General features: G+C 43.1%; 1 protein-coding gene across 5 annotated transcripts; it reads left to right on the top strand.

Moving 5' to 3' along the window:
• The first annotated feature begins 1428 nt into the window (after positions 1 to 1428).
• Positions 1429 to 9521, top strand: MOCS2 (molybdenum cofactor synthesis 2). Of its 5 annotated transcripts, none has more exons than XM_084304941.1 (6): positions 4233 to 4325; positions 5000 to 5109; positions 5224 to 5359; positions 6280 to 6433; positions 7903 to 8026; positions 8244 to 9239. In XM_084304941.1, exons 3-6 carry the CDS (start codon positions 5239 to 5241, stop codon positions 8586 to 8588), a joined length of 744 nt encoding a protein of 247 aa, XP_084161067.1. In that variant the 5' UTR covers positions 4233 to 4325; positions 5000 to 5109; positions 5224 to 5238; the 3' UTR covers positions 8589 to 9239. The 5 variants fall into 5 exon arrangements, 3 of the variants coding, with proteins under 3 accessions (XP_084161067.1, XP_084161068.1, XP_084161066.1); XM_084304942.1 differs by lacking the exon at positions 8244 to 9239 and adding an exon at positions 9271 to 9521 and having other exon boundaries at positions 4239 to 4384; XM_084304940.1 differs by having other exon boundaries at positions 4239 to 4384.
• Positions 9522 to 9730: the final 209 nt, after the last annotated feature.

The raw sequence follows: 9730 nt of genomic DNA, 5'->3' as shown, positions 1-9730 counted from the left end.
AGGGAGGGGGGGAGGGAGTCAGTGTGGAAGGGAGGAACTTTATCACTTTAACTTTGTACAGTAGAAAGCTCCTACTGTCTGTATCATAGTACCTCAGAAGCAAGAATCTGATGTGGAAAGATCTATTTCTATTCTCAGTGACCTTTTGAAACGATGGGATAGCAGTTCTAATTTTGAGGGCAGTTTTTATTTTTTATTTTTTTTTTCTGCCAGCATTGCATCCATCTAGGATACTGCAACCTACCCCCACCACAAACACCTGTTTGCACACTGCAAGCTCAACATAACTACTAACAGTTAAGGGTTTCCCCCTACTTGGTGTGGTGGAAGGAGTTGCTGTTTGACTGCTGTGAGGTTTTATGTGCTGCTCAGTAAACAGCACAGAAATAACCCCAGCTACACAAGACGGCTGGGACTGGAGCTTGGAGTTTGGCAAACTGTGCTTGCCGAGCCACTGCCAAGGCTTGCCTGGCACTTACACACCCTGCACTGTTATTCTGTCCCCTCACTGCACAGGCCACCAGCTTGGATTCCTCCACCCACCGCCTTCCCACATGAGCAATCACTGGAGGCCTACGGGGCATTGGGGTTGCTCAGTCCAGAGGAGGCTCAGGGGAGACCTTATTGCTCTCTACAGCTACCTGAAAGAAAGGTGTGGGGGGGCTGGGGGTCAGCCTCTTCTCACAGATAACTAGTGATAGGACTAGAGGGAATGGCCTCAAGTTGTGCCAGGGGAGGTTTAGGTTGGAAATTAGGAGACATTTCTTCTCTTAAAGAGTGGTCAGGCACTGGGATGGGTTGCCCAGGGAGGTGGTGGAGTCACTGTCCCTGCGGGTGTTCAAGGGAAGGCTGGACATGGTGCTTGGGGACATGGTTTAGTGGGTGACATTGGTGGTAAGGGGGTGGTTGGACCAGATGATCTTGGAGGGCTTTTCCAACCTTAATGATTCTATTCTATTCCACAGGGACACAGGCAATGCTGTGCCAAGGCAGTCTCTATATTCTAAGCGAGGTTTTATCAATGTTTGAGCGGATTTTTGGCTTTCATACGTTACATATAGCTATGACACATACATGCGGCTTACATACAACGTGTGCCATGCAGTGGATGCATGACTCCTGTAACTACTTGCAGACACCCCCAGGCACTGCAGGGACCAAACCTATCCCCAGATCTGCCTTTTGGGGGTCTGCCTCCAGAGCTACAGCCCATGTGCGGGCTGCACACCCGCCATCGCCTTCCGAAGCCCCTCGGGGCCGTCTCCCCGGGAGGTTTCACCGCGGGGTACAGACCCCGGAGCGGGGCCGCCCTGCCCGGCCTGGCCCGGCCTAGCAGCCCGCAGCCGGGCCCCGCCACGCTCCAGGCGCAGGCCGCAAGGGGCGGGCCGGGCTCGGCGCCGCTCTCCCGGGCGCAGGCGCCGGCGTGAGGCCGAGGCTGTGCCGGCCGGGCACGGCGGCTCCATGCGCTGCCAGGTGAGTGCCGCCGGCCCCGGCCTCCCGTCGGGCCGGGGGTCCCTCGGGCCCTGCCTGCAGGAGGCAGGTGGCCGCGCTCGGTTACAAAAACACTTCTTCCCGGTGTCCCCCCCCAGGTGACGGTGCTGTACTTTGCCAGGAGCGCTGAGCTGGCGGGGCTGCGCTCCGAGAGCGTTTCTGTGCCGCAGCGGCTCACCTCCCTGCAGCTCTGGGAAGAAATTGTTGAGATCCATCCAAGGTATTTGGGGAAGGCGCTGCTGAGGTGCACACCGTGTAGCGTTTGTGGGGTGTTTTTTTTTGTTTGTTTTTGTTTTTGTTTTTTGTTTTTTAAACAAATTCAGCGTTTAGGGTTCAGCTATAACAAGTATCAGTATTTTGGTATCCTAACAGAAGTGAACTTTTCTTGTACCCTCCAGTGAGTATCTCTTATGTTGGCCAGTTACAAAGAGTATGGCTTTACGTAAACACTAAGGAAGGCGAGGTCTGATATGTGTGCCTAAAAGTGAGGCATCGGTCCTGTTCTCCAGGAGAACCAGTGTGAAGTAACTCTGTGCATAAATGTTTTGATCACTTACCTTTAACTGGCTATTAATCTGAGTTTACAGCACTCTCTGGAAGAAGGGTGAAGAAGGGAACTGAAGTCCCTTACAGAATAAATTCTTTCAGTCACTCTCACACCTTCGGCCACCTCTGTTTTGGAAAAAGAAAAAGCACTGTTGTTTGCATTTCACAGGGAGTCTGATCTTGTGCTTCCTGGGGGTGGCAGCAGAATTGCCATCTCAGGTTAAGGCAGAGGGAATGAGCTCAGTCCTGACAGGAGTAAATCTAATGTACAAAGGTCCAATGTCATTTAGAAAAAAGAAAATAAAGAAAAAAAGGCATAACAAGGTTAAGATCTTAATGATTTACTGTTGAATGCAGCAGAGTTTCCATAACTTTGGACTTAGGATCCAAAGTCTTCCTTTAGGCACAGTGCTTCTTTATTAGATCTCAAAGGATATGAAAAAAAAAAAAAATCTTAGCAATGGCAGCTGTTTCCAAAGGAGAAGCTCTAACAAGACTTTAGAGCAGGGGGCTTTTCATCACATAGAATGCGACCAAGTGCATTTTGGTGGAGGAGGCAGTAAGAAATGGGAATATTTTACTTCATAGTCTATTACTTGATGTCAGAAGCAGCAACACCTTTGGTCAGTTTGTGAATTTTGTCAGCTTCACCCTGTTGTGAAAGATGACTTGGAGCCATACATTTTGCATGTGCAGTTACTTCACAGCGGCCTTCTTGGAAAATGCTTCTGTTCTTAGCTTTTCTGGAAAAACTCAACATAATTGTAGGGCACTGACCACAGACTTCTATTCACATTGCTAATGGATATTCAAACTGCAGCTTGAGCACACTTGACAATACTCTTCTGTTCTACCCATTTTCCCCAATGAATTCACTTGCAAGTGACATTAATTAGAAACCATCCTTTTAATGGGCACTTTAGTTCCGTAGTTACATGCAGTTCTTTGGTGACTTGCTTTACTTTTGTACAGTTCCTCCCTTCAGTCTGTCTTCTGAGTCAGTGCTACTGTGTTTTGCTCAGCCAGTGCCTTGCCCACTTTTGTCTATCTGGCTGGTAGGAAATAAGTTGATTTCTAGATGTACCCTTTTGGCATGCGTGCTAGTTTCTAGGTAATACAGCTCTCCGCTGTCTGCGCTAGATTCTGTAGTCTCAAACAATACTGTTCTTACGTGTGCATCTGCTAAATTAAAATGTTGGCATACTTGTCTGGTATCTTACTGGTGTTGTCCTCATACTCACTGTGTAATTGCTCTTGGTTGTGAAAGCAGGTCCCTGCTTCATGGTATCCAGAGCTGTGGACTCTCACACCAACATCTCACAAACATGAAGGCCAAAAAAAACCCAGAAGATATGACAGAAAATGCACCTTGTATGCCCTCTTAGTAGTGTTGCTGCCCCCTTATCAATAGCAAATTTCAAGCCTTCAAAGACCAAAAGCCTCATAATCAGTGAGGTTACAAAAGAGGAATACTTTGACCACTTCACAAAATTACAAGAATGAAATCTCTCAACACTTCTTTCTGCTGTGCAGTCCAGCCAGACTGAACTGGGGGAACGTTTCCTTCTAATCCCAAATCAGATAGTTTGTATGCTTTTGAGTTACATACTTATTTGTTAGAAGCTTCTATAGTGGTTTAAGTTGGCAAGTTTTGATGTAGTTTATGCAAGCTAATGACAAACCTCAATATCTGACTTCTGAAAATGGTACATAATTGGTTTCTTCCTAGCTACAACAAAAAAAAAAATCCAAGAGTAGGAGGTGGGTGTTCATGATGTATGATATTTTTAAAAGTATACTGGAAGCAGAGTTGCTTAAGTCTCAGCAGTATTAGCTTCAGCTGCTCTAGCCTGCACACCAGTTTGTTGTTTAATGAAATCTCATTGTTAAATGCAAGCACTCTATTTAGAAACATATTTGTTCTTCTACCATTCCCCCTTCAGGCTTGCTGTCATCCGGGATCAAGTGATTTTTGCTGTTCAGCAGGAGTACGTGCTTCTTGGAGATCAGCTCCTGGTCCTGCAGACAGGAGACGAGGTTGCCATCATCCCACCAATTAGTGGAGGCTGAATTTATGCAACTTCTGTTAGGTACGTATCAACGTATCACTTCTGGCTTAGGAGAATGTCCTGTGGAGGATCATCCTGAGCTAGAATATCTCAAGGACTCTGTATAATCTTCTTATATTTTTTTATTTAGGTCCAGAGATGTGATGTGCAGTTCTCCCATAAAAGCATAACTTGTATTTCCTGCTGGAGAGAATCATTGTGCTGACCAGAAACTATAAGGTGCTGCATAAATAAATAATTAACATGTATGCAGTAAGTGGAAGAAAGTTGTCAGCGAGGTCAGGCATTGTTCTGTTTCTGTTTTTTAGGTCTTGTTACGCTTTAGTAGTTGTTTCTGGCTGTCAGTAGATACTCAGCTTGTCTGTGTTAGATAATAATGAAAGATGTCCCACCACTTTTTAACAGTAAAGATGGTATAAAAAAATGCTGATTAAAAACACTTTTTTTTTTTTTTTTGTGGTTGTCAAAAGATCAGGTATCCTTAGAATATCTCATTTCTTTGCATGCTTTCAAGTGCCAGACTCTGTATTTACTGCAGCTTGTTTCATTGCTGCTGCTCAGTCTGCATCTCCTCTTCATTCTTAGACAAACCGATAACTGGTTTCTACACAGAGCGGCTAGAAGTGGCACCAGAGTCACTGAAACAGGCCAATAGGAAGAAGACTTGATGAATGTCCTGGAGAGTAAATTAAACTTCAGATTGGAATCCAACAATCTCTGTTTATCAAAATCTCTGGTTTAAACTGTTTGATTTCAGGATAGGACAGGGAGAAGGGGCTGACAATCTCACCACAGATCTGCTAGCACAGTGTTCCATGCTGGTGGACTGTACTGTTAAGCCAAGGCCTTGAACTAGTTCTTGTTGCATCCTAATGAACCAGACTTTCCTACAGGGAAGGAACCTATATGCATTAGAAAGAGGTCGTTCCATGATATTTCCACTTGATATTCTCTCAGCAAGTCTGCCGAGAAGTGAATTTGCCATAGAGACTGGTCTCTTGGGGTAAGTAACTAGATGGTGCATGCTTTCTGAATAAATTGGGGCATCAGTACTGGATAAAAGGCAGTTGGCAAATGCTCTTATTGCCAAAAACAACATCAGTCTGTTTGGTTTCAGCTCTTCTAGTGAGCCATGGGTGAAAGTGAAGATGTGCCAAAAGATTTTATCAAGCTCAAGTCTGAAAAACTGTCTGTAGATGAAGTGTCAGAGCTGGTCATTTCACCAAACTGTGGGGCAGTGTCTCTGTTCATTGGTGAGTTTAATGTTTCATAGCTGGATCTCTGGTGTGTTAATAGTCTAATAAATGGAACCCAGATTGTCCCACACACAAGACTCGTGCTTCTCAAATAAATAAATTCTTGGACTGAACCCAGGACATTTAGAAAACTCATTCTGAAATATTTAGAACAAGACCATGGCAACTCTTAAACAGTTGCACTGGGTCTCAGTGGTGAGAAACTTTCCTGCTGGTATGGGTCTCCTAGGGCTGAACAGAACAGCAGTGCTGGAGGGCAGGACTGCTTAGGAGTTATTCAGCTATCCCCTTGGACACAGTTTATTTGTGGTGGGAAGTGGGAGGTTGTGGCTCTGCAAACCTTAGGCCCTCACCTGTGTGAAAGCTGCTGCAACTCAGATCTCGGTTGTTGCCCAGGGTGGTGGTGGAATCACCATCCCTGGGGGTATTTAAGGAAAGGTTTGAGCTGGCACTTAGGGACATGGTTTAGTGGGTGACATTTGTGGTAGGGGGTTGGTTGGGCCAGATGGTCTTGGAAATCTTTTCCAATCTTAATGATTCTATGATTTTATGATTTGAAGGCAAAGTACTGTTCTACCAGTGTTGAAGGTCAAGGCTGATAGCTCTATCCTGTCACTTAATGTCCAGATCTTCAAACCCTTTTTTGCTCAAACCTAAGTCCCAGTGGGCTTCTAAATACTGAACACTTAAATAGTTAACACAAAAGATGCCCTAGCCTTGGGCCTTACAGACTGCAGACTTGTATCTGTAAATTCATCCTTGTATGTTAAAAATTTTTATTGTTTGAATAATCTCTATGCAGACATGATTAGAAGAAGCATTTGTGTTTGCATAGTGCTGACCTTGGCCATAATGGGTGATCCTGAGTTTTACTCAGTATTTATTGTTGCTTTTGGTTGATAATTCTTTGTGTTTAGGTACTACGAGAAATAATTTTGAAGGGAAAAAAGTAATTCACTTAGAGTATGAAGCATATACTTCAATGGCAGAGATGGAAATAAAGAAAATCTGCAGAGATGTTAGACAGAAATGGCCATCAGTCAAACATATTGCAATGCACCATAGACTTGGGTATGTATGTCCAGGCCCCGTCTTTCTGCAAATGGTATACTAATCCTTGTCTGGTTCTTGGGCGTGCTTACATACTTACAGGATATGCAGGAGTCTGTGTGATACAAGGCAGCAAAACTTGCTGCAGGATCAAGCTGTTACTGCAGAAATAAGTTTCAGAATTTTTGTTGGTTTTTTTTGGAAATGTGTTTACTGGTACTGTTTGCTGGAACCCATTGAACCTGCAGAACCTTGATCCCGGTGTGATGGTTTGAGAGTGCAGAGAAGGAAATGAGATTTACTTGCAGGAATGCAGACGCTGTTAGGGCTTTTTTTGCATCCCACCCTCCTTTTTTTTTTTTTTTTTTTTTTTTTTTTTTTTTTTTAGAAGATACAAAGTTGAGTTGGCACTTCTCTTCTACTGCAGTGCTGCAGATTGTCAGTTTCTTGTCAGATTTAAGATTTGCCATACAGAACCTAAAAGCTTAGAATATGAAGAAAGGGAAAGACATGATAATTGGCAGCCATGCTTGTAGGAAAACCTCCAGTTGTTCCTTGAGTCCTGGATAAGCATGTTTTGTTGGGTACAGAACAAGGAACACTAGTGTCTGACATATTCCTGAGCCTTCACTGTTCATCAGGTTTCTGACTAAAATATCAGGACTTGCATTGTATGCAAATTTGATTTACAAATGTTTGTTTCCTTTTCTCTCAGCAGGAGGAACGTTGTGTGATCACAAAGGTTAATGTTAGCTCTGAAGGGCAGTTTCTTTGGATTTCCTCTATAGTCAAGAGAAAAAGTGATTCTCTCAAAGGCAGCTCAAAGCACTGAAGCTTAGATTTTTCCTCTGAGCTCTTTTCCAATGGAGCCTTGCTATAGAAGGAGGATTGGAAGGCAGCTTTTGGGAATACTGTCTTTGTGAGGAGGAAGACAAAACCTTGTGCTACTTCTGTTAGCTTAGTTTAGAAAAAAATGACACACACTAAATGGAAAAACATACTTCTGCCAAATTCTGATTTCAAATTAAAGTTTTATTGCAAAATTTGTGTAGTTTGAGGTGCATAATTGCCTGTTTCACGTATTGTTATGCAGACTGAGATGATCTCTCAGGTTTCAGATAATACCTTCCTGACCTGTTATTGTTCATTTTTAAGCCAGCTTCAATCGAGTTTCCTATGCATTGTTGCAGATAGCAATTTTCCCCTCTTAATTCCATAGACTTTTTTTAAAATAAAAAGAATGGAAGAAAAATGCCTATGGCTGGTTTTATTTATTCTAGAGTATGGAATTCTCACATCTGGTACTGATTTTGGTTGTGGTTTTCTTTCTCTTTAAAAGTGCATAATCTTTTGGACATGGCTTGACACTTGCTCAGTATGAATGAGTCAGGAGAGCATGTGGCCAGAATACTGACGTGACATGGCTATGACTTTTGGGTGCTCTTGATGTTAAGCATTAGCTAAAGCTGCTGTTCCTCTTCTCTCCCTAGAGTGGTTCCAATAACTGAAGCAAGTGTAATTATTGCAGTGTCGTCTCCACACAGAACAGAATCCCTTGAGGCTGTAATGTACTGCATCAACACCTTAAAAGCGTTCGTCCCAATATGGAAAAAGGTATGCTTGGGACAAATTTGATTCCAGCCTGTGCAGAGTCTTAAACAGCTGGGCTGGAGGCTGCTGCTGGCTCTGTGGGAAAGAGCTGAAGCATTATGTGCAGCATTTGCTCTTGATGGGGTGCTTTTTTTAGCAGTGGTAAGTTTCCTTTAATGCAGCCAGGCTATTTGTGGTACATCAGGCACCTGGCAGGTCCTTTCTTGCCTGTATCTCCCAGATACTCTTCTTCTTTACTTCTTCCTGGGGACAGACCGAAAAAGTCCTGAGCTCGCTTTTGGGTGGCAAAGTTCAGTTCTGTGTAGGCTTGTGGAAGAGCCTTGAGTCATCTCTGCATTGGACAGCGTTGCAGTTTGCAAGTAAAAGTGGCATTTTTCTTTTTTTCCCCATGGCCTTGAGTAAGCACGAAGCATTAAGCAACAGTGCACGTAAGCATAGCAACAGCACACAATGGAGGGATGTGCAGAGGTCCCAAAGCTCATATGGGGACACAACAATGTGTGAAGAGACCAGCCCAGGTCTAGAAAGAGCCATGTTGTATAACCACAATGTTCCATGGAAGTAACAAACATTACCTCTGCCTTCTATCCTAGTCAAAACTTGGCATGTGGTAACAGTGCTTTTCTGAGTTACTGCTCATTGTAAAACACTGTCTTCAGTATCTCCGCTTTTCTGACACCTCCTTCAGGAGTCTGGAGTTTTGTGGTCTCAGAAGAATAATCAGGCTCAGAACACTGCTGAATTTGCCACTTGGGACTGGACTGCTGCTGAGTAGTCCAGTCTGTCCTGAAAATGTAAAGCTGTATTTTGGGTATTGGTGTCTCTCTCTTTTTTTTAACATCATCATTTTATATACATTTAAGTACTCTCATTCCTAAAAATTATGTTATAGCAGGTTAACATGGCATCATCTAAAAGGGGCAGTATTTCAGACACGAACACTCTGTACTCTACAGCTTTTACATCCTTTTCTTCTAGATCTCTTTTAAGGAACCTCAGCTTAGATGGGTCCTTCTAAATGGGTCCTTCTAAATTTAAAAGGTTCAGCCTAAGGTTCAGCATCTGCCCACATGTAAGTCAGTGTTTTCTAAGGATGTTGTCCCCCTTTCTGTTTGCCAGCTAAGTACTGTGTAGTCCTGATGTGATCAGTAAATTATAGCAGGATGGCTGTTGAGTTGTTTGGCCTGGCTTGCGGCTGTATGTAGCAGACTCCCACAATATTTCCCGTTCTTTGTTTGTATTTGCAGGAGATTTATGAGGATGAATATTCTTGGAAAGAAAACAAGGAATGCTTTTGGGCAAATTCAGAAAAATAACTGTACTCTTTTATAAATAAATTGTTACTGCTCCTGATGAGCATACTGGTGTAGCTTTGAGTTGTTCTTACTATTGAATCTATATGATTTTAAACAGTTGTAATAGACATTGCAATCTGAATAGTTTAATCAATACTGTGTAAAATGAATGACTAATAAACAGGATTTCTGAATGTTCTTGACTCTCTTTTGAAATCGTCTCTTTGTGCTTTTTAGCATGGAGTTCGTTTTTAAAACTCTCTTCCCTAAAATTCTTGGTTGCAAGTCATTTAGTCCTCTGTGATATATACTGCTTTAATTCCTTTTTGTTTTTAGTCTTTGTTAGTTGTCTGCATGAGAGGTCACAACAGAACAATTGGGTTATTTTTTTTATCTTAAAAAAAAAAAAAAG

The sequence above is a fragment of the Netta rufina genome, assembly GCF_964035555.1.
Source record: "Netta rufina genome assembly, chromosome: Z".
Classification (NCBI taxonomy): Eukaryota; Metazoa; Chordata; class Aves; order Anseriformes; family Anatidae; genus Netta; species Netta rufina.
Note: the sequence above shows the minus strand (reverse complement) of the source record. Positions and strands in the feature narration are given on the sequence as shown.

Excerpts from the sequence above, each read along its gene's own strand:
- MOCS2 (XM_084304941.1), top strand. The coding sequence starts at position 5,239 with ATGGGTGAAAGTGAAGATGTGCCAAAAGATTTTATCAAGCTCAAGTCT. Across the intron at positions 5,360-6,279 it reads GGCAGTGTCTCTGTTCATTG|GTACTACGAGAAATAATTTT; the intron begins GTGAGTTTAATG and ends CTTTGTGTTTAG. Across the intron at positions 6,434-7,902 it reads GCAATGCACCATAGACTTGG|AGTGGTTCCAATAACTGAAG; the intron begins GTATGTATGTCC and ends TTCTCTCCCTAG.